This window comes from Lathyrus oleraceus, chromosome 7 (assembly GCF_024323335.1).
Source record: "Lathyrus oleraceus cultivar Zhongwan6 chromosome 7, CAAS_Psat_ZW6_1.0, whole genome shotgun sequence".
Classification (NCBI taxonomy): Eukaryota; Viridiplantae; Streptophyta; class Magnoliopsida; order Fabales; family Fabaceae; genus Lathyrus; species Lathyrus oleraceus.
This window is the reverse complement of record NC_066585.1, coordinates 125,520,276-125,546,266: the sequence shown is the minus strand read 5'-3', so window position 1 is coordinate 125,546,266 and position 25,991 is coordinate 125,520,276. Positions and strand designations below refer to the sequence as shown.

Genomic DNA, 25,991 nt, shown 5'->3' with positions numbered 1-25,991 from the left:
CCATTATGGACAACACAAGTCCATCTCGTTTCTGAATCTCCATCATAGGATCAGAGCACACCAAATCGTTACTATCACCATAAGTAACGATTCACCGATTCTCATATGGAACCAGCTAATCACTCCTGAATCCCTAAAATAGGACCAGAGCACACCAAAACTGGACAGAAGCCTGTATACCTTGATGCATAACTCTCAACAACATGCATTATCACCACAAAAATCACAAAAATCATCACAATGCATATTACACCATTACGCACAACATCATTCACCATACCCAATAATTAATCAATGTTACGACAATTAACAAACAACCCCAAACAACAGTAACTCATCAAATGCATATTCACAAGCATTCAATCATGTTAATACATTATAATATCAATACATCATTAAACAACCACAACGATTTGCTAATTATTCATACATGTCATCACATACATTTCTATAGTGGGAACACGACTACAACTCAATTATTTCACCAAGCACTACCATGAGGTAGCTATGTGTGTTAGTTTTCCAACGCTTCGAACATCGTCTCATTTGGACCTACAAAACAAAAGTTACTATAAAAATCGTTGGACAATTTAACAAAAGCTAAAACATAATTTTTCACAATTTAGCCTAGGACAATCGATTGTCATAGGGTGATAATCGATTGTCATCAAAGATGATTCGTTACTGACTTAAAAAAAATCACGCTTCTAGGCAATTAATCGATTAACTCCCCCTGCAATCGATTGTCATCAACATTTTTTTCAAATTTTACATTAGTGCAATCGATTGTCATTGGGAGGCAATTGATTGTCAGTGTGTTGTTTTCCAAAAAAAAACAATTTTCACATACTTCTTCATCTTTTTCATCCCTAAACCTCCATTCATGACTCCATCCAATTTTTCCAAAATCAAATAAACCATAATACAAATTTAACAATAGAAACATGTTATCACAATCACCAACACACTATAACGCTCATATTCATCATGATTCATAACAATTCATCAACAATCATGTACACAATTCAAGAACTCAAACATTCATCAACGGAAGAATTTTATACATGCATAACCATGATACTACGAATATAATTTCAGTCACATAATCACATGTATAAACACGATCAATCATCAAATTTCAGCTTCCTAACACAACAATAATTCATCAAGACAAAACCATGGAACCCTAATAAGAGCAATGACCTCTCTTCTCTACCCCGTCATGCAACACACCCATGTGAAAGCTCTTTCTTCCCCTTTCATTATCATCGGTTCACCGTCTTCTTTTCTTAAAAATAAAAAATCACATGCTGATAATTTTTTTCAATATAATTGTATTATTCTTATTTTGGTACAAGGGTTAAATTAGGGCTTATAAAAAAAGTGTTAAATTATGAACAATAGTTTTCCGTGTTAAATTATTAGCATTAGCATCCATTTTAAGAAAATATCTTGCGAGCAAATATTACACATTAATTATGGGAGAAGTTCTAGAAATAGAGAACAATGTTAAGTTTCATCTCTTACTTTCATATGCAATTAAGCTAAAATTTCTATAACTATTTGTAATGAGTTATAAAATAAATCCAATGATAATTTATGTAGGAAAACACAAGACCCACACGTTGAGAGGTTTATTGTATGTCTAAAGACTTTGCTGACTAACCTTATTTTCAAGTGCTTATTAATAAGTTTGACATGAATAAGTTTGACATGAATCAAGTGCTCATTAATAAGTTTGACATAAAACAAACTTAGTTACTAAATAATGTTTTTCTACTTAAAATTCTTAAGAACTTATTGACTAACCCTAAAGATATATGGTGTCAAGTGCTCATTAATAAGTTTGACATGAATCAAAATCTAGTGAAAAATAAGTCAAATAATTCTCTATTATGAAAATTGTTAGCAAAATAGTGTGATAAATTCGAGAAAAATATTAAGTGGAAGCTCATGGACGACACGAGGGTCAACTTTTGGCTAGACCACTAGACTTCAATAAAGCAATTACTTTTCATAAATTTTCCCTAAGCATATATGATTGTAAATTCCACCTTACTAGTTAAAGGCATCGTCAATAAAAAAGGGAATTGAAATCTTGAGTTACTTTAGAGTTGGTTTACTGATGAGCAGATTAATCACATTATGGTTGTCCCCCCCTTCTGATGATGGTGTGTACAAGTTAGGGTGAGGTGATAATAGAGATTATGATTTTTCTTGTGAGCAATGCTTATAAATATTTATCTTCATATTTAGCTGTTATTGATCTCGATATTGACTGGAAAATCATTTAGAAATGGAAAGAACCTCGTCAAATTAAAACGTTCACTTGACTTGTTGTACACAAGAGACTTTTGATAAATTGTAGACGACACAACCGAAACCTAATAATCACTGTTGATTGCAAATGGTGTAGAGATACTAAAGATACTTTGATTCATATGCTTCGGGTCGACCCTTATGCAACACATGTATGAATTAGACTTGTTCTTTCTAACAATGTCTCATTTTTACTCTTTTTCTTGCAGGGAGTGGATCACGTACAATCTGATAGAAAATATGGAAATATTTTACAAAGTACACTCGAAGTCAACTTTTATGATATCATGTTGGTACTTGTGGAAATGGAATAACAAATTAATGTTTGAAGAGGGTTTTCCAGCGACTGGACAACCCAACAAATACACTTATGCATCTGGTGAAGGATATTGAGAATGACAATCGGGTGTAGAACAATGTTAGGTTCTTGAACCCAAAGATCAAACATGTTTGTTGGTATGATCCGAATAACAATTGGATTAAGCTCAATTGTGATACAACTTACAAAAAGTATATGTCCACAACCAAATGTGGAGGCCTATTAAGAGATTTCTCTGAAAATTAGGTGGGGGCTATGCACGGAAAATTGGATTGTGTGATCCTCTCATCGCGAAAATATGGGCGATGCTAGGGGTGTTCAAAACTAAACCAACCCAATAGAAAACCGTAAACCAAACCAAACCAACCCAAAACCGCAAAAAACCGCATTTGGTTCGGATGCGTTTGGGTCATTTTTTAACAAAACCGCACAGTTTGGTTTGGTTTGCGGTTTGTATTTTGCAAACCGAACTAAACCAAACCAAACCGCATTATGTTACCATCTAAACTTCACTTATCCCACATCCAATCCAAAACTCAAACCTAGTATGTCTTAACCTTACAATTACAAACGATTTTCTCTTACTCACACTTAGGGTTTCAATTTTAACCTTCTTAAATCTCTCCTAGTAGTACCGCACATTCTTTTCGTCTTCTTTGCCATGTACATTTCACCTTTTCTACTCAAATATGTCCTCTCTTATGTTCTTTCTTTTTCATATTTTATATTATTGTTTTATCTTCTAATTACATTTTTATCGCACATTTCTTCTCAATGTCGCATCTCTTATGTTTTTTTTTCATCTTCTCTAATCTCTCTTCTCATATGTTTTTGATATTATTTTATGCTATTATTTTATATATATTTTTTATTCCATTTTTTTCTAATCTAATTTTTTGTATATTGAATGAGAAGTTTTTCTCTAAATATGATGAGTTTTGATGTTATTTACTAATGTATGAATGACTAAACACAAAGTTACATTGTTCTCTATAGGTGTATGTATGGTTAAATAAAAATATTGTAAAAAACCGAACCAACCGAACTAATCCAAACCGCATTGATTTGGTTTGGTTTGGTTTGGTTTTATTTCTAAAAGTCAACCAAACCAAACCGAACCGCATGCTTTTTTCTCTTGCGTTCGGATGATTTTTATCGTCAAAACCGCCCAAACCGCACCGCGAACACCCCTAGACGATGTTGCATGTGAAGAAGCTAGCTTGATAAAAGAGAATTAATAATTTGATGGTTGAGAACGACTCGTAGAATAAAAAAGATGACGCAAAAGGAATGGCAGATCTAATTCATCCATTTTTTGCACGAAGAAGATCAATGTGCATATTGACTCGCTAATTATAGTCATTCTTTAAACAACTTTGAACAATAATAAACTTTTTATTCTTTAAATCTCTTAGACAAGTGAATTGAACTTTATGTTAGTTGATGATATTTATGAAGCCTCATTTCTTTAATTTGTAAGAGTTTTTTTTTTCTTTTTGGACCGTAAGATCTTCTTTTGAAGAAAAAAATTCGAGCAATATTAAGATACATCTTAATCATAGTTGAAGAGTAATGATATTCATACACTCAAATTCTTACACCGATACTTTCACCAAACACTGATCACCATATTTATATGGTGAACAATGTTTTTTAATAAAATAATATTAAAATTTTATTTTAAATAAAAAAAAATATTTTAAAAAATATTTTTTTTAAAAATAATTTCGTAAAATAAAAATATAAAATTTGTCATTAATCAATTTTATTATTATATTAACCACAAAAGTATAAGGTATTAACCACATATTTTCCTGATATCTTATTAACCAACTTTCCTACTTTATTAACCAATAAAATACATAATATTAACCGAGTTTTGATATTAATTTATAATTTGATTTATAGATTAATGTCAGAATTTGGTTAATATTATGTCTTTTTATTGGTTAATAAAATAGTGAAGTCGGTTAATAAGCTATTGGGAGAAAAATATGTGGTTAATAATATATATTTTTGTGATTAATGCAATAATAAAATTGATTAATGACAAATATTATATTTTTATTATTAAATTATTTTTATAAATACTTTTTTATTTAAAATAAATATTTAATATTGTTTTATTAAAAAGACATTATTCACCGTATAAATACGATGAACAGTATTTGATATAAGTATTTGGTGTAAATATTGGTATAAGAATTTGGGTGTAGAAATCGCATTCCTCATTCTTGAAATAACTAAAGGAACTTTTTACACTCAGGTATCATATTCAAAATAATTTGTGGATAAAAAAAATATTTTATTCTTTTCATTAAATACAATTCTTTTTAATAAACTAGCTAAACATTCTTGCTATTGTTGTCGCACATGTTTGTAGATATTATTATTATTATATTGTAATTATATAATTTAAAATATTGTAATTATAATTTTGTCATTCTATTTTACTCAATTCACATAATTAACCTCTCATTTCGGCCAAAATAAATAGGCTTAAATAACAAAATAATGCCAACTAATATAAGCAAAGTCACATTAAATAGGAGGAAAATAAAAGACAAGAACATTTAAAATTTATTTATTTAATTCCATCAAATCGATCTATTTTTAAAAAAAAAAAGAGTGTCATTCTAATTTATTATAACTTTAAGATTTGTTACGAGATTAAAAAAGAATAATAAAAAAATTATCACCCAAATTCTTAATAACATTATTTTTTAGCAAGATGTTTTTCAATATCTTCTACTCTATTTAGAAATCACACAACTTCAAAGTGTTTTTCAATCACTTTAAATACTTTAAAAAAAAATTCAAATTCCAAAAATACAACCATATGAATTTATACTTTCGTTTGTCTAAATTTTTTCTAGGATTTCCACTTCTTTAAGCTGTTTTTCGGACTAAATTCACAAGATTGTTTTAGAAATAATGATATAGGCACATATTTATAATGGTTGAAATCCAACAAATGGTATAATAAACTCAAAACACGACCCATCAACAAAATCTGCCAATAAAAATGACTAATCATAATACCGTGAACCTCCTAAACCAGACCCGACCCCAAAGACCGTCCGCCACTTCCCCAGACCCGATTCACCTTTTTGAAATTTTAGTTTCTAAGTTTCAAAATACAATTTCCTTCATTTTATCACTTAAAGATTTTAACACTAAGATATTTTAAGGCATACTTCTCCACCATCCAGTACAAATAAAATTCCAATAAAATACTGAGTCTATCTAACAAAATATTCTTGTAGAATGAGAAATCCCCATACTATGAGAAAAACCAAGACTTAAAAGGAGAGAACTCAATATCTATGTAATTATAATTTTAAATATCAATAACAATGTTCTTTGGAGTGTTCAATTTTTGAAGTGTACATATATCATTTCTCTTCACAGTATTACCACACACAAGAGTGGAATCAAACATGTATGCATCTTCAATCGATGTGCCTGTTATGAACTTAATATGTATCACATACATATACAGATGCTCCAAACTCCTCTTAGGTACTAACAGTTACTGGCTTTGTTTTTGTAGAACTTCACTCTATATATATATAACCAAGATGCACACCAATAGCTAAGGAAACACATTTCAGCGAAAGGCGTGGTTGTAGTCATGATAACGGAAGTTTTTGTATATGAAGTGAGCTAACAACCGCGACAGCGCGAATGAAAGTACTGCCAGCACAACCATTGAATTTCTTGTTGCAGCCGAAACCATACCCTGCTTCATTATGGCAACAATCCCAATTGAAGCAACAGATATGATCTGCATCATCACTTCCACCACATTGAGGCTCTTATACGCCAAATTGCAACTCTTGCAATTCACCACATGGCTCCAGTACCTGTCCATAAGCTGTTCTTTAGGAGGCGTAGGTGGAAGAGCACCGCTATATTTTCCTCTCCAATCAACTTCACCGCCTGCGTATTTCTTTAACCACTTTCTAAAACCAATCACAAGAGCATCTGCTTTTGTTGGCACAAAACAGGCCTTATGCCAATTTGCTTGACCAACATCCATTATTTTCTTTTCCTGTCAAAATAATTGAGTAACATTATTTGAAGAATCAAACTACTAAATTGTTTTCTAGGGGTATATTAATGTTACTTTTGCTTAGCTGAATCTTACAAAAGGAATTACCTCAAGATGCAGAAGATATAAATCTGAATCTAGAATCAAGTTTTGTCCAACATGAAACATCCATCGCGGTACAATTTTGTCAATCCACAGTCCAAAGTTTCTTGGGAAGCACCAAATCAGTCTGCTATTACCGGGACTAACAGGAACACAAATAAAGATCAAAGAAAATTTCCTCTGAACCGATGATTTCTGCATAGAAATATATTATGTAACACCTATATAAAACCGAAAAATCGTGATATAAGGATCGTAATAGCTACTCAGTTTGTTACCTTAGATTCATCAGAAGATGCGGGTTTATTTGGATCACTATATGCATAAAAGATGCTTGGTGGCATAAATTTACTTTTGCTCCAACCCTGATTTGCAGTGAAACCATTGATATCTAACTTTTCAATTGACAATTCAAGTGGTCTTCCTCCTTCTCTATCAGCTTTCACTGTTAAGTTAATCAAGGCCTAAGTATATGATTGTCGTATATAAAACAAATAGAAACTCGCTGAAGTTAAAAGATTTATCATATACCTTTTGGTTGTGGAGTTTTCATTAATCCATAATGTGCATATGGAACATGCGAAGGGTCCATGAGGTTTTCAATCAAAACTTCATACCTGAAGTCACGTATTCAATTAATTAGAAAAATATACTAAGCCGATAAAATGTACTACAAAAGAAATATCATACTTTTATTAGTCTTCAAATCTTACCCGTAAGCAATCTCTCGGTTTCCCATTAAGCTAGTAAAGGACGGATCATCGATTTCTGGTATGAATGGTGGCTTTTTTCTTGTAATAATATCTTTGTATTGAGGATCAGTATTTGGCCAAAACCACAAGATATCATTCTGCACAATGCTTGGGTAAGCAGCTACACATGCTTTCTTGGATGTATGAATCTGCAATTTTGTTTACGGAAAAGTAAATGAGTTTAACTAAAATCAATTTCACAAAATTAATTCATTCAAAATCAATATTTGTCGCTCAAAATCAAGCACAGTCATGGAAGTAAAATTGATCATAGAGGTTTGAAATTAAAGTGGTGAAGATAGAGTAATAGTTACCGGAGGTCCATCAGAAGGTGCCTGAGGAATGAACTTGCAATCACCGGATCCATTAAAACACCAACCATGATACACACACTGCAACCTACCCCATTGATCAATCCTTCCTTCAGACAAAGGTGCCAATCTATGAGGACACGCATCATCAAACACTTGCCATGCACCTTCATTCCTATCCCACCACACAACCACATCAATCCCCATAACCTTCTTCCCATGAGGTGCCCTTTTGTCAAGATCACAGATTGGCATCAAAGGGTACCACTGTGAGTACCAATCAAATTTCTCCGAACCTGTTTCACCTTCTACCTCATCATCATCATCATCCACTTGAAGGTTAGTACTAGAATCGGTTAATGGAGAAGGTGATAAGGCAGTGAGAAGCTTGAATTTTGAAGTGTTTCTAGTAAACAATGGAAGGGTTGAATGCAATTGTGAGTTGAGGAAGATGGATCTTTTGAATGGGGTTGGGGTTTCTAGAGGTGTTGGGATATGAAGTGAAGTAACAGAGAAAGATAACATAGCTTCCATTGTTGTGTTGTGCAAAGATTAAGGAAGAAAGTGGTAACACATTGTTCAATGATTTGGTTTAAGAGATGATGAAACTAGAGGCTTACGTTTAATGTGTTCGTTTTTACTATGAAATGAAATATGAGGCTCAGTTTTATCAAACAAGAATGTGAGGGAAAAGTCCACGTTTTGATAATTTAACATATTCATTATTAATTATGCATTTTGTATATTGGATCATTTATTAATTAATTTTACTAAATTATATATTTTTTCTGTGTATGTAAATTTAGTATTTTTTATACGAAAATTATTTTTAAATAAAGGTGAATTATATCGGAAAAAATTATGTTTAAATTTAAAAATTATAAATCTTAACTTTAAATATAATTAACTTTCCGGCTTAATTTGGAATCAAATATATCAAAATTTATACGTTTTTATAATTATTCTAATATTTTTTAAAATAGAAATCAAATAAAGGGTGTCTACGGTGTGATTTTTACGTTAAAAGTCATTCGAAGTGCAAGAAAAAAAATATGTGGTTCAGTTCGGCTTGATTGACTTTTAGAAACAAAATCGAAACAAACTAAATGAAACCAAAACAATGCAATTTGAACTGATTTAGTTGGTTCATTTTTTACAAGATTTTTATTGAATCAAACATACACATATACAATACAACATAATTTTTTGTTTAGTCATTCATACATTATTAAATAACAACAAAAATCATCATATATGGACAAAATTTTCCAATTTAATGAGCAAAACTTATATTTGACAAAAGTAATATAAAAAACATAAAACAATATCAAAAACATTATAATGAAACAAAAAAATAGTGGATATAAGATATTAGAGAATGTGAGAAAATGAACATAAGAGGAGAGAGATTAGAGAATACTAGATGTGATAAAAATAAAATTGAAAAAGAGAAAAGTAACATAAAAATGAGAAGATGTAAAAGAAAATACACAAGACAAGAGATATTAGAGAAGAAAATGAAAGTGAGAAAAATACACAGTAAGGGGAGTTTAATTGTGTATGTTAATTCTTTTTCACTTCTGATAAATCAGTCTTCAGAATCTGAACAAGTTCAGAGTCTGATGTCAGAGTGATAATAGCAGCGGAAGAATAATATTCAAAAGCAAGTAGTAAATCAACACACAGAGTTTATTCTGGTTCATCTCCTAAACTGAGAGTAATCCAGTCCCCATTTCCAACAAGAGATTTTTACTATAATCAAACTGACTACACTTTACTCAAGCAAACAAGAGACTTCAACTGCTCAATCACACTAGAAAGAGACTTTCGCTCAAGTTATCCAGCAGGAGACTTATGCTTAAACACAAACACAAGAGGCTTCCACTACTCAAGCAAACTAGCAAGAGACTTTCTGTAACACCCTTCTACCCAAACGACATATTTAAATGAATTATCAGAGTACAACATGTAGAAGAGTTTACATTTCTTACAACATAACACTTATCGCATCACAACATAAAACATATTATTTACTTTATGAAAACTTCGCAGCGGACAACAACCAAATATTAACGTCGTCATATAACAATTCATAATAATATTTCAACATTTTCTCAACAAAGTATCTCAACATTTTAGTCATCATAAACAACTTAAATAATAAATAAATTATCTAACGAATCCCACAACCCCGGTGTCACATGACCAGAGCATCTGACTCGACTCTGTAGAATAACTCTACACTTATTCTTCAAACCTCAACCATAGCTACTCCGCTTTATCTGCACATTGCTCATCATAGATGAACATAAACACATGCAGAAGGGGTGAGAATTACATTATTAAATAATAATATAACGACAGAAATATAAACATAATTATTAATTCACATATGCCACCACAGCTCATCATCATCATCATAATCAACAAACTCATGAATATCAACAAGGCAACACATCAATTTCAATGCACACACCCATGCATGACTCAACACGACTCGATATACCCATTTGGTGACCAACTACAGGATCACCACTCCCAGATTCATCACCATAGAATCCGAGTTCCCCGCAAGGAACCAAGCCTCTCAACAAGCCCGGAGTCAACAACATCATTGGAACTCATGTCCGTTCATCACTAGGCATCGGCCTTTCATAAATGCATGCACACCAAACATGCATCATAATCAACATAGCAACAACAACATCATATGATCATGTTATCTTCATCATTAATAGCATGACATACAACTCAACAAAACAACAACAACATTGCATCTTAACACATGGATTCATCACAATCAACCACAATAGGCCCAATCACAATTTCAACATAAAATTTAATCATTTTTCAATACTGGAACAGTGTTAACCGGTTAACGCCACAGGTTAACCGGTTAACGCAGGAAAAATACACATACAGGCAAAACGCAACAGTGTTAACCGGTTAACGCTATAGGTTAACCGGTTAACGCAGGCAAAACTCAACATATTCACAAATTATAACAGTGTTAACCGGTTAACACCCTGGGTTAACCGGTTAACGCAGACAAAACAGCAGTTCCTGCGCTAACTCAAGGCAGAATGCAGAATTCTCCGCATTTCCGCCGTCGGAGGACTTCCGGACCTCCGATTCTAAATCCGTAAAAAGCTATACGCTCAGAATTTCACAATACACTCAACTACGGATTCAGTTTCAGCTTATTTCAACTTATTCATCATAACCTTAAACGGCGATAAACCCCAATCCTCCCAATATCCCTAAAATCCCCAAATTCAACCAACAATCTAACATACATCACGAAAATGCTCGCATATTATCATTTAATAAGGTTCAGACCCCTTACCTGATATAATTCGACAATCTCCGACCTTCAGCTTTTCCGTTCTTCAACCGTGCTCTACAGCTTCTCCCTTCTCTGCAGCTTCTCAACTTCCACGTAAAATTCTTCTGTTCCAAAAATGAGAAACTTTTTCTCTTATCCCAACTTATATATTTTCCAATAATTATTATTCCAAATAATAATAATAATAATAAAATCCAATAATCCAATAATTTGATTAATTTAATTAAATTAATAAAATAATATTATCAACTTAATTAAATAATTCTTTTGCTTTATTTGGGGTGTTACAACTCTCCCCCACTTTAGAAGTTTTCGTCCTCGAAAACATACCTCAAGCAAATAGAGTCGGATACGACTCCTTCATCTGATCTTCACGCTCCCAAGTCAAGCTCTCACCAGCTGGACCTCCCCAAACAACTTTCACTAGAGCAATCCTCTTACCTCTCAGGGTCTTCTCTTCTCGGTCATCTATCCGAATTGGCAACACCTCAACGGTCAAATTATCCCTCACCTGGATATCATCCAACTGAACAACATGCGAAGGATCCGCAATATATTTTCTCAGCTGAGATACATGAAACACATCATGCAGATTAGAAAGCGACGGCGGTAAAGCTATCCGATACGCCACTTCCCCAACTCTCTTCAAAATCTGATACGGACCCACAAACCTCGGAGTAAGCTTTTTAGACTTTAAAGCTCTACCCACACCTGTCGTCGGAGTAACTCTCAAGAACACATGATCTCCCTCTTGGAACTCAAGTGCCTTTCTCCTCTTATCATGATAACTCTTCTGACGACTCTGAGAAATCTTCATTTTCTCTCGAATCATCTTAATCTTTTCAGTCGTCTGCTGCACAATCTCAGGTCCGAGTACAACACTCTCACCTGATTCATACCAACACAATGGAGTTCTACACCTCCTACCATACAATGCTTCATATGGAGCCATACCGATACTAGCATGAAAACTATTATTATAAGTAAACTCCACTAACGGCAAATAACTATCCCAAGAACCACTCTGCTCCAACACACAAGCTCTCAACAAATCCTCCAAGGATTGGATAGTTCTTTCAATCTGACCATCAGTCTGAGGATGATAAGCTGAACTCAACCTCAACTTGGTCCCCAACGCTTTCTGCAAACTTTCCCAAAATCTAGAAGTAAATCTGGGATCTCTATCAGACACAATACTGGATGGAATACCATGCAGCCTCACTATCTCCTCAATATACAACTCTGCCAACTTCTCTAAAGAGTGATTAATCTTCATCGGCAAGAAATGCGCCGACTTAGTCAATCGATCCACAATCACCCAAATAGAATCATTACCTTTCACCGTCCTCGGCAATCCCGTCACAAAATCCATGGAAATGCTATCCCACTTCCATTCAGGAATCTTCAAAGGTTGCATCATACCTGCCGGTTTCTGATGTTCAATCTTTGACTTCTGACAAGTCAAACAGGCATACACAAACTTAGCAACATCTCTTTTCATACCAGCCCACCAAAACAACTTCTTCAAATCTTGATACATTTTAGTTGCACCTGGATGGATACTCAATCCACTCCTATGGCCCTCTTCAAGAATACTCTTTTTCAATTCAGACACCTCAGGAACACAAACTCTACCTTTAAATCGCAGGATGCCATTCTCATCAATCTCAAAATTACCACCATTACCCTGGTTAACCGTAGTAATATGATCAACTAGAGCGACATCAACTTGCTGACCATTCCGAATATCTTCCAGAATTCCACTAGTCAACTTCAGCATACCCAACTTTACACTATCAGCGGAAACTTCACAACCCAAACTCATATCACGGAACTGTTCAATTAACTCAAGCTCCCGAACCATCATCATAGACATATGTAGAGACTTTCTACTCAGCGCATCTGCAACTACATTAGCCTTACCGGGATGATAACTCAATTCAAAGTCAAAATCCTTCAGTAATTCTAACCACCTTCTCTGCCTCATATTTAACTCTTTCTGATCAAACAGATACTTCAGACTCTTGTGATCACTGAACACTTCGAATCTGGAACCAAATAGATAATGCCTCCACATTTTCAACACAAATACAACAACTGCAAGTTCTAGATCATGCGTAGGATAATTTCTCTCATGAACTCTCAACTGTCTAGAAGCATAAGCTACAACTTTACCATTCTGCATCAAAACACCACCAAGACCCATCAAAGAAGCATCACAATAAACAACGAAGGACTCACCAGGATTAGGCAAGATCAACACTGGAGCACTGGTCAACCGCCTCTTCAACTCAACAAAACTGGCTTCACAAGCTGCATCCCACACATACACTTGACCCTTCTTAGTCAACTGCGTCAACGACAATGCCAACTTAGAGAAGCCTTCAATAAATCTGCGATAATAACCAGCTAACCCCAGAAAACTGCGTATCTCAGTAGCAGACTTCGGAGTCTCCCACTGTAATACAGCATCCACTTTAGCAGGATCAACAGAAATCCCACCACTCGAAATCACATGGCCAAGGAAACTCACTTCCTTCAACCAGAACTCACATTTAGATAACTTTGCATATAATTTCTTTTCCCTTAACACCTGCAAAACAATTCTCAGATGTCCTGCATGCTCTTCTCCCGTCTTAGAATATATCAATATGTCATCTATGAACACCACAACAAAATTATCAAGGTACGGATGAAATATACGATTCATATATTCCATAAACACACCTGGAGCATTAGACACACCGAACGGCATCACAGTGTATTCATAATGACCATACCTCGTACGGAAAGCAGTCTTCGCAATATCATCTGACTTCACTCGGATCTGATGATAACCCGACCGCAAATCAATCTTACTGAAAACATGAGCTCCAACCAACTGGTCCATCAAATCATCAATCCTCGGCAATGGATACCGATTCTTGATAGTCACCTTATTCAACTGCCGATAATCGACACACAACCTCATCGTACCTTCTTTCTTCTTCACTAACAATACTGGTGCACCCCAAGGAGAAACACTTGGACGCACAAACTTCTTCTCAAGCAATTCTTCAAGTTGCTTCTTCAATTCAACTAATTCAGTTGCCGACATTCTATAAGGAGACATCGACACTGGACTCGTACCTGGTACTAAGTCAATGGCAAATTCGACTTCACGTTCCGGAGGTAAATCACTTACATCCTCCGGAAACACATCCTGAAATTCACAGACAACAGGCAAATCTACACTCACCACTTTCTTATCCGCTTGCAGAGACGCAAATAAAGCGAATATTTGAGCTTCCTCTTTCACAAAATCCCCCACCTGCCTAGCAGATAGAAATCTTGCCTCATCGTTCTCACCAACTTCAGAAAACCGCACCGTCTTCCTATAGCAGTTGATAAACACGCCATAGAATTCTAGCCAATTCATTCCCAGAATAATATCAATTTGGTGCAAGGGTAAGCACACCAAATCAACCACGAACTCTCTCTCAAAGATCGTCAAATGACAACCTCGACAGACAACCGAAGTCTTCACAGAACCATTAGCAGGAGTATCTATCACCATACTTCCGCCTAGGGACGACATAATCACACCAATCCTAGTTGCACACTCATATGAAATAAACGAATGAGTAGCACCAGTGTCAACAATAGCAAGCAATTCAACATTATTAATCAAGCAAGTACCTTTAATCAGATTATCTTCTTTAGGAGCTTCAACCCCACTCAGAGCAAACACCCTACCAGTAGTATGAGCTGCAGTAGCCGCCTTCTTCGGTTTCGAGCACTGCGAACTGATATGGCCTTTCTCGCCACAATTAAAACATGTCGGACCAGCATCCTTACATTCAGTAACTCTATGACCAGCCTGACCGCATCGGAAACATCTCAGCACTTTCTTGGTACAGCTATCAGCACGGTGGCCTGGCTCGCCACACTTGAAACATTTACCAGCTATGGAAGATCCTCCCCCACTTGGCTTCTTCTCATCTACCATTTTCTGCTTACCTTTACCATTTGGAGATACATAAGGACTACCACGATCCTTATTCTTCTTCTCACTAAGACTCTTGTAATGAGCAGTCCTAGCCTTGCTATCTTCATCAAATATCCTGCACTTGTTAACCAATGTAGGAAACCTACGAATCTCCTGGTAACCAATGCCTTGTTTGATCTCGGGACGCAACCCGTTCTCAAACTTGACACACTTGGATCCCTCAGCATCAGCATTATTATAGTGAGGACAATACTGCACCAGCTCTTCAAACTTCGAAGCGTAGTCAGCAACAGACAGGTTACCCTGTTTCAGTTCTAGAAATTCCATCTCCTTCTTACATCGCACATCAGCAGGAAAATATTTCTCCAGAAAGACCGTCTTGAACCTTTCCCAAGTCATCTCAGTACCTGGTATTTCAATTCTCTGTCGAGTATTATCCCACCAGTTTTCAGCCTCTTCAGATAACATATGCGTACCAAACTGCACCTTCTGTGCTTCGGTACACGTCATCACACGGAAAATCTTCTCAATCTCCTTCAGCCAAATCTGAGCACCATCTGGATCATAGCGCCCTTTGAATGTAGGAGGGTTATTCTTCAGGAACCTTCCCAAATTCTTAAACTCGTCGACCGGCGGGTTCTGCTGCGCCTGCATAGCCTGCGCCATAGCAGCCAAAGCCTCAGCAATCGCACGGTCATTTTCTCCAGCCATACTCTGCACAACACAACTACAACCGTTAAATATCGACAGTGTCATTTACACTAATCGACCAACAGGGAAAACCTCACATTATGACTCGACTGGACTGACCATGCTCTGATACCACTAATGTAACACCCTTCTACCCAAACGACATATTTAAATGAATTATCAGAGTACAACATGTAGAAGAGTTTACATTTCTTACAACATAACACTTATCGCATCACAACATAAAACATATTATTTACTTTATGAAAACTTCGCAGCGGACAACAACCAAATATTAACGTCGTCATATAACAATTCATAATAATATTTCAACATTTTCTCAACAAAGTATCTCAACATTTTAGTCATCATAAACAACTTAAATAATAAATAAATTATCTAACGAATCCCACAACCCCGGTGTCACATGACCAGAGCATCTGACTCGACTCTGTAGAATAACTCTACACTTATTCTTCAAACCTCAACCATAGCTACTCCGCTTTATCTGCACATTGCTCATCATAGATGAACATAAACACATGCAGAAGGGGTGAGAATTACATTATTAAATAATAATATAACGACAGAAATATAAACATAATTATTAATTCACATATGCCACCACAGCTCATCATCATCATCATAATCAACAAACTCATGAATATCAACAAGGCAACACATCAATTTCAATGCACACACCCATGCATGACTCAACACGACTCGGTATACCCATTTGGTGACCAACTACAGGATCACCACTCCCAGATTCATCACCATAGAATCCGAGTTCCCCGCAAGGAACCAAGCCTCTCAACAAGCCCGGAGTCAACAACATCATTGGAACTCATGTCCGTTCATCACTAGGCATCGGCCTTTCATAAATGCATGCACACCAAACATGCATCATAATCAACATAGCAACAACAACATCATATGATCATGTTATCTTCATCATTAATAGCATGACATACAACTCAACAAAACAACAACAACATTGCATCTTAACACATGGATTCATCACAATCAACCACAATAGGCCCAATCACAATTTCAACATAAATTTAATCATTTTTCAATACTGGAACAGTGTTAACCGGTTAACGCCACAGGTTAACCGGTTAACGCAGGAAAAATACACATACAGGCAAAACGCAACAGTGTTAACCGGTTAACGCTATAGGTTAACCGGTTAACGCAGGCAAAACTCAACATATTCACAAATTATAACAGTGTTAACCGGTTAACACCCTGGGTTAACCGGTTAACGCAGACAAAACAGCAGTTCCTGCGCTAACTCAAGGCAGAATGCAGAATTCTCCGCATTTCCGCCGTCGGAGGACTTCCGGACCTCCGATTCTAAATCCGTAAAAAGCTATACGCTCAGAATTTCACAATACACTCAACTACGGATTCAGTTTCAGCTTATTTCAACTTATTCATCATAACCTTAAACGGCGATAAACCCCAATCCTCCCAATATCCCTAAAATCCCCAAATTCAACCAACAATCTAACATACATCACGAAAATGCTCGCATATTATCATTTAATAAGGTTCAGACCCCTTACCTGATATAATTCGACAATCTCCGACCTTCAGCTTTTCCGTTCTTCAACCGTGCTCTACAGCTTCTCCCTTCTCTGCAGCTTCTCAACTTCCACGTAAAATTCTTCTGTTCCAAAAATGAGAAACTTTTTCTCTTATCCCAACTTATATATTTTCCAATAATTATTATTCCAAATAATAATAATAATAATAAAATCCAATAATCCAATAATTTGATTAATTTAATTAAATTAATAAAATAATATTATCAACTTAATTAAATAATTCTTTTGCTTTATTTGGGGTGTTACACTTTCACTGCTCAAGCAAACTAGCAAAATACTTCATCTACTTTAAACAAACAGTTTAGTAGAAAAGATTACAACTATACTTGATGTACAATCAAAGGTATACAAGTGATACAACAATCACAAGATACTTAAACACTTAAGATTTCTAAGATATATAAAGATAAGAAATCTTAAGAGCTTATGTAGTAAACAGATAAAACTTTAGCTCAGAGTTTGTGCCCAATGTGTTCTATTAGATTGTTCGAAAGTTTGGCAACCTTCCTTCAAATCCCCAGCTCCCTTTTATAGAGGCAGAAAAAAAAGTCGTTGAAAAGTAGTTTGCACAAGTGATCTTTGAAAAAACAACAATTCCAAGAGAGAGACGTTGGAAGATGAATCATGTTAAGATCTTCAACCAATATGTAATAACATAGTCCGCTACTTCTTTTTTATACTAGGTATAAACCAGACGTTAGGGAGGACTTAAGAGGTCCCATCAACTTTTCTTGAGTCTTGCACTAAGAGACTCTAGTTGGATTTTTTGATAAGTCTGTTATTGATAAGATAGGTATGTTATGAAGACAAAGTACGAATTAGAGGTTGAGCTCCTTTAGCTGAGATCTTCAGAATTTGAGTTGTCACCATAGGAAGAGACTCCATGATCATATTTTGAATCTTCAAAAGCTGAAAATAGCATGTTCAAAGTCATCATATTTTGATCTTTTAGAATCTGAGACCTTTATTATCTCTACATGTGCTCTCATTAAGGTCAATTCTTAGTTTAATTTTAAGCTTATGATCCTGCACACTTGAATATATGTTAGTATACATAATTGTTCTTTAAGTACTTTGTTATCATTAAAACCCAATGGATATGAACAATTTTGTTCCAACAATTTCCCACTTTTTTATGATGACAAAAAAATATATTTAAGAACAATGGTTGGCCAGTTTAACTAATTTGACAATATCAAAGTGTGAGGTTTTTAAGCTCCCTCTAAGTCTAATAGTTCAAAGGTTGAGTTTTGTAAGCTCATCCTAAGTCATAACCAAGTTAATTAAACTTTATCTTGATAGCATAAGGGAATAATGTTTAGATGTAAGCATAAAATGAGTTATAATAAGGGTTCGGGTATATAAAAACATTCAAAATACTTTTATCCTTTTTAAATATTTCCATGATTTTCTCCTCCTTTTGTCATCAACAAAAAGTTAATAAAAAATATCTCAGCATTGAGAGAGAAAAGATACTAAAGAAAAATAATAAGAGAAATTATGATAAACTGTTAATAGATAAGCATTGACTCCACAAATTTCAAGATGGTTAAAGCTAGTTTCTGACATTCATAGTATATGAGGTAAGACTCAAGAAACATAGACTTCAAGGCTGAACCAGCTTGACTCAGAAACACCTCTATAAAAATAGTTGTTTATATAACAACTTGATCACATTTCTCTAAAGTTTTTCTATGCAACAAAGAATGGGCAAAACAAATCCATTCAAGGATGAAAAGAGATATTTTGCAAAGGAGATATGCAATTTGATGAAGAAGCGGACATGGAAGGAAAAACAAATATTTGAGGAAATTGAAAACACTCGGAGATCTGTAGTTGTAGATGATGAAGGCTTATCTACTAGAGTCTCCGAAAAGGGCAAGACTATAAAAATAGATATGATAAATCTCAAGAAGAAGGAGTGAGATGATGACTGGAAGGATTGCTTATGTGGAAACAAGATTTGTTCATACCCTTAAAAAGGGTTTTATGATAACAAAGTATTTAAAGAACAATGGGGTTTACTAATGGTTGTTCTAGTGTGCATGATTAAAACACATTAACTTTTTTATAAATCAAGTTAATCACTTAGAAAAATCATTAAAGATAAGAAAAGTTGTTATGTATCTAAAGGATCAGAACCAAGCCTTCAGACTATGAAGAGTCAACTCAAGTCTTTCAGATGATCAACCTAAGCTTACTTGAAATTCATAGATCAACAAGGTTCTGAAGACTGGAGTGGTTTGAAGCAAGCAGGCTCTATCATAAGGAATGACTCTCCAACTTCTTGACAAACTTCATCAGCCGTTCTGAAGATTCTGATTCAAAGGAATTTTGTTTATATCAAGTCAACAATTCTGAAAGTGTTCATCCAAATTAATTCTGATCAAGTCTCTGATAAAGGCAATATTCAGAACCTGTAAACTCTAGACTTTGAGGTCTCATTTCAACTAGGTTCTGAAGATATACTCTAACTTTTGATCATACTTTAATTATTTATAAAAATCCTTTGATTCATAAAGTTAAGTATAAAGATAACAATGACTCAAATCAAGCTTCAACAAACGTCTACAGGAAGTCTTTGATCAAAAGTTATCTAAAGAAGATCACATGGCAATGGTACATTACTTTATATATAATCAAGAAAAAGTAACGTTGTCAGGGTCTTATCTCTCCAATTGTTCTGAACTTTACTATGCTCCTCTCAACGTCTTTATGCTAGCTGAGATTATAGTACACTTCACGTGCTCTAGCTAAAGACCTTCAACAGCTACTTGTACCATTGGTAGTTTCAATCTTAAACAAATCTATTCTCGGCATCTATATAAGAAGAAGATTGAATACATTCAAACTAGTGAGAATGTATGGGGTTGAAGAATACGTGATTGTGTTCACAAATTTTGTGATACCAGTTTAAAAAATGGGTTAAGAGAGACTATGTTACACATAAAAAATAGGTGAAAGAAACATATACAAAATGGAAAATATAACCAGAAGGGTTAAGTGTGTGAGAGTATAGTAAATATGATAAAAAAAATATCAACATAACATAAAGGCACAACAAAGAAGAATATATGTGCACAAAGAGAAGAAGATTGAAAAAATTCAATCTTCCACACTTAGGAGAAATCAACTTATATTCTGCTTAAAAGTGTAAAACCTTTGTGTATCTGCTTAACTAAGAAGCACACATGTAAACATAAGTTTAACACCAGAATCTTTTATTAATAGAATCTGAAGACTCTAGTCGGCGTTCTCATAGTAGGTTTATTTATGTTAGATTGAGCAAATAAGTCTCTTTCTGAGTGCTTGAGAAAAGAAGTTATAAACTGATGGTTTAAGCATTAGAGTCCCATGCTTGAGAGTAGAACAATAAGTCTCTTTCTGGATAGATTGAGTATTGAAGTCTTATGCTTAAAGGCAGAGCAATAAGTCTCTTTCAGAGTTTGATTGAGCATGAAGTCTCTTTCTGTGGGATTGAGCAGGAAGTCCTGAACGGGTTATTCAGACAATGAAGTCTCTTGCTTGAGGGCTTGAGCAAAAGTCTATTTCTAGTTTGATTAAGCAAATTGTAATTTGATTGATTATAGTGAAAATCTCTTGTGATGCAAGGGGACTCGACTAATCTCGGTTTTTTAGATGAACCAAGATATATTACATGTCTCTCTATTTACTTTTTCATTTATATTCTGTTGTGCAACAAACTCTGAAGTCATAGTCTGATCTGATTCAGACTCTTACTTGGACTAGAATCTGAGCTTGACATATCGGGTTCTGAACAAGTTTAAGAAAAAGAAGTAAATTTCCATATACACAATTCAACCTCATTCTTGTGTATATTTTTCTCACCTTCAATTGGTATCAAAGCCTGATTGTGCTTTGAAACATAAAAGATTCGGTGAGAAAAACTATTCAGTCAGTGTTTGATTATGAACATTATGCTTAAAGTCAATTAGTTGAGTTTTTGGAACAAGAACCATAATTGAGATTGATTCAAATCATGTCAAAAGTAAAATTTTAAAACATCCTTGAAAACTTAAAATTTGTGATTTTGGATGTGTGGTTTGAATCACACAATCCCTTGAACCAAATCAAACTGAACAGGGAGGAACAAAAAACTATGTAAGCCTGTGAGTTGAATCACAAATTACACATGATTCGAATCATGTAGTTTGTGAGTCGAATCATGAAGCTTCATTCAGCCTCGTCCAAATTTGAGTCAAATCATGGCTTGTTCATGACTCGAACCACAACATGTATGAGTTAAATCATTATATATGCTTGACTTGAATAACAACAAAATGAGTTTCTCTTTAAGTGTTGATCTTGTTTCACATTACTTTTTCACTTGACTCAAATCACCAAGTGTTCATGACTCGAATCAAATATGATTTTTTCACTAATTTTTGTGCTTCATCTCCAGAACCTATAAATCATTTTTGATGTCAAACCTTTCACAATGTTAGAAAACACATTCTTCCATTGAAGATTTGAAAACTTACAAACCATGTGTTCTTTCTTTTGTCAAAAGAGTTTGAATCTTTTGTGAACACTTGCAGAAAAATCCTTTCATCTTTGGTCTCATTCTTTTCATTGCTACATGGATCAGAATCTCTATATTTTTTTGTCATTAAAATGCAATAAATACATTCCACCCGAATAAATATGTGTCGTTTATGTTGGAATAAGATTAATAACGATTAATCAAAACATACATGCTCAAGAAATTATAATATATGATTTAGGCACGGAAATCAAGCATGTATAAAATTAAAGAATCGATAAATTGATTATAGAATACTTGGATCTATTGAGAAAATTCCCTTAGACGGTAATCCTAAAACCCAAAACTTGATGGGTTTTGTGATTCTTCCTCAATCAGTACTCCTTATGCCTCGAATTCTCTTCAGGTGGGGAGAAGAGATAATTTGTTTGTGTACGGTATATTGGGGACCATAACCTATATATAGTGTGATGATCAATTAGGGTTCCCATTATTCCCAAATGGGTCATCCTGACATTCACTCATATTTGAGTTCATACTAAATTATTTAATTAATTAAATAATTTCTAAATAAAATCTAATCAGTCTTTTAACTCTATTTGATCACTTAATTATTTAAGGCACTTAATTGATAATATATATATATATATATATATAATAATAATAATAATAATTGGTGTATTAAAATAATATATAGAGAAATATTCCAACAATCTCTCACTTGGGCGATATATTTTAATAATTATATCACAGTTTTTTAGGCGCGCATCCGAATGTTATTTATCCTTAGATTTCAACTTTACAATCTGGTACACCTCATACATCAATAATGAGACCATCACGGTTGTCCTCACTAATATATAACGTGACAGAACCTCGACGACCACCACATCAACGTACTTGATGACATAGATCAATATGGATGCATGACATAGGAATTTCATGCAATTTGATCTCTAAATCATGCATATTTCCAACTGGTTCTACTGTAGTCTTTAGTGAGATCAAACTGAATCAAAACATATATGCTCAAGAAATTATAGTATAATTTAGGCGCAGAAATCAAGCATGTATAAAATTAAAGGATCGATAAATTGATTATAAAATACATGGATCCATTGAGAAAATTCCCTTAGATGATAATCCTAAAACCCAGAAGTTTGTGGCTTTTGTGATTCTTCCTCAATCAGTACTCTTTATGCCTCAAATTCTCTTCAGATAGGGATAAGAGATGATTTTTTTGTGTATGGTATATTATGGACCATAACCTATATTTAGTGTGATGGTCAATTATGATTCTCATTATTCCCAAATGGGACATCCTAACATCCAATTATTTAATTAATTAAATAATTTCTAAATGAAATCTAATTAGTCTTTTAACTCTATTTAATTACTTAATTATTTAAGACACTTAATTGATAAAATATCTAATCTAATATATATATATATATATATATATATAACACAATCATTTGAAATTGCACTCTTTCTCCCTCTAGTGGATCTTCTTAATGGTGGCTCTTGAGTTTGTTAAGTTTGAACTATAGGTGGTGCTTGGGGAATCTAATATATATATATATATATATATATATATATATATATATATATATATATATATATATATTATATATATATATATATATATATATATATATATATATATATATATAATATATATATATATATATAATATATATATATATATATATATATATATATATATATATATATATATATATACATATATATATATATATATATATATATATATATATATATATATATATATATATATATATATATATATATATATATATCCACTTCTTAATGGTGGCTCTTGAGTTTTTTAAGTTTGAACTATAGGTGGTCCTTGGGGAATCTAATATATATATATATATATATAATATATATATATATATATATATATATATATATATATATATATATATATATATATATATATATATATATATATATATATATATATATATATATATATATATATATATATATATATATATATATATATATATAATTTTAATATCCCAATGAATAATATATGGCCATATATATAACGAGATTCCAAACATCATTGTCAGCCATTGACTTCATCTCATCCTTCATAGCATCAACCCACTTAAGAGAATTTGGACTCCACATAGCTTAACTAAAGTTGATATGATCTTCCTCAGTCAAACCAATGTCATCATCACGTTCCTGAAGAAATACAACATAATCATTTGAAATTGTACTCTTTCTCCCTCTAGTGGATCTTCTTAATGGTGGCTCTTGAGTTTGTTAAGTTTGAAATATAGGTGGTGCTTGGGGAAGAAACGCAGTATTGTCTTTTTCTTAAGGGATGTTAGGAATAACATCATTGTTTATTTCAGGATCTATTTCTGGAACAAAGGTAGGTACAAAGACTTGATTATTGTGAGAAATAGTCTCTTCATCAAAGACAACACTCCTTATGCTTCCTTCCCCTCCAAACTCTACATCCTCAAGGAATCTTGCATTTCTCGTTTCAAAAAGTGTTCTAGTGATGGGATTGTAAAACTTGTACCCGTAAGAGCGTTCAACATATCCAATAAAATAACAACTAATTGTTTTTGCATCCAACTTACCTTCATGAGGCCTATAAGGCCTCACTTCAGCTGGACATCCCCAAATGTGTAGGTGTCTAATACTAGGCTTTTTCCCAGTCCATAGCTCATAAGGGGTTTTAGCTACTACTTTACTAGGTACTCTATTAAGGATATAAGTTGCGGTCTTCAATGCTTCTCCCCAAAATTACTCTGGAAGTGAAGAATAACTAATCATACTCTTTATCATGTCCTTAAGAGTCTGGTTTCGTTGTTTTGTAACTCCATTCATGTTGGGTTTTCTCGGCATTGTATATTGCAGAACAATTCCAAACTCATTAAGGAAAAGCGCAAAGGGCCCTGGACGTTGATCCCCTTATCCATCATATCGACCATAGTATTCACCACCACTCTCAGATTTGACAGCTTTTATTTTCTTTCCAAGTTGAACTTCAACTTCAGATTTGAATGACTTGGACACGTCCAAAGACTGAGATTTCTCATGAATCAAATACAAGTATCCATACCTCGAGTAATCATCTATGAACATAATAAAATATTGTTGTCCATTCCAAGAACCTGTAGGGAAAGGACCACATATATCGAATTGAATTAGTTATAAGACATCCTTAGCTCTTTCAACATGGAAATTTCTCTTGTTTGTTTGCTTACCCTTGATACATTTAATGCATAATTGAAATTCTGACAAATTAAGGGATCTAAGAATATTGACCGACATAAGCCTCTGAATTCTTTGTTTAGATATATGTCCTAATCGCTTATACCATAAAGTGGCGGAATTCTCGTTTAACTTTTGTTTTGTACCATGTGACTCTATTTGCATTATTTTATTATAAGGACATTTAATATCAAGCATATAAAGATTATCATTCAAAGAACCATAACCAACAACATTTGAATCATATGAGAGGCTAAATTTATTATTTCCAAACGAACAAGTTTAACCTAATTTGTCCAAAATAGAAATAGAAATTAAATTCTGTCTAATAGACGGTGCAACAAAAGTCTCAATAAAATCCAAATAAAAAACGGTCTTTAATAATAATCTAAAAGTCCATATAGGCTCTACTGCAACTTTATTTCTATCGCCCATATAGATGAATCTTTCAGCATCATTTGGCAGACGGCTCCACAGACAACCCTGCATGGACATACTAATGTGAGTAGTAGCACCTAAATCTATCCACCAAGTTACCTTAGGCACATAATGAAGGAGAATTGCGGTCCAAAACGCAGCGGAAATTAAAATTTTCTCCTTTAGAGATCCTTACGAATGGTCATGATTAGTGATAGAATATTTACCTCTTGTGACGACTGAAACCTTTGGTGCAGATCTCTTGTGACGATCAAGACCTTTGATGCAGATCCACGGAGCGATCACGAACGT

The 25,991-nt window shown here is 33.8% G+C and overlaps 1 protein-coding gene across 1 annotated transcript; it reads right to left on the bottom strand.

Moving 5' to 3' along the window:
• Positions 1–5,940: 5,940 nt before the first annotated feature.
• LOC127101137 (protochlorophyllide-dependent translocon component 52, chloroplastic) lies at positions 5,941–8,557 on the bottom strand. The gene is made up of 6 exons (XM_051038474.1): positions 7,861–8,557; positions 7,508–7,695; positions 7,326–7,411; positions 7,073–7,239; positions 6,801–6,989; positions 5,941–6,692 (listed from the first exon to the last, which is right to left on the bottom strand). Exons 1-6 carry the CDS (start codon positions 8,389–8,391, stop codon positions 6,249–6,251), a joined length of 1,605 nt encoding a protein of 534 aa, XP_050894431.1. The 5' UTR covers positions 8,392–8,557; the 3' UTR covers positions 5,941–6,248.
• Between the last annotated feature and the right edge of the window lie 17,434 nt (positions 8,558–25,991).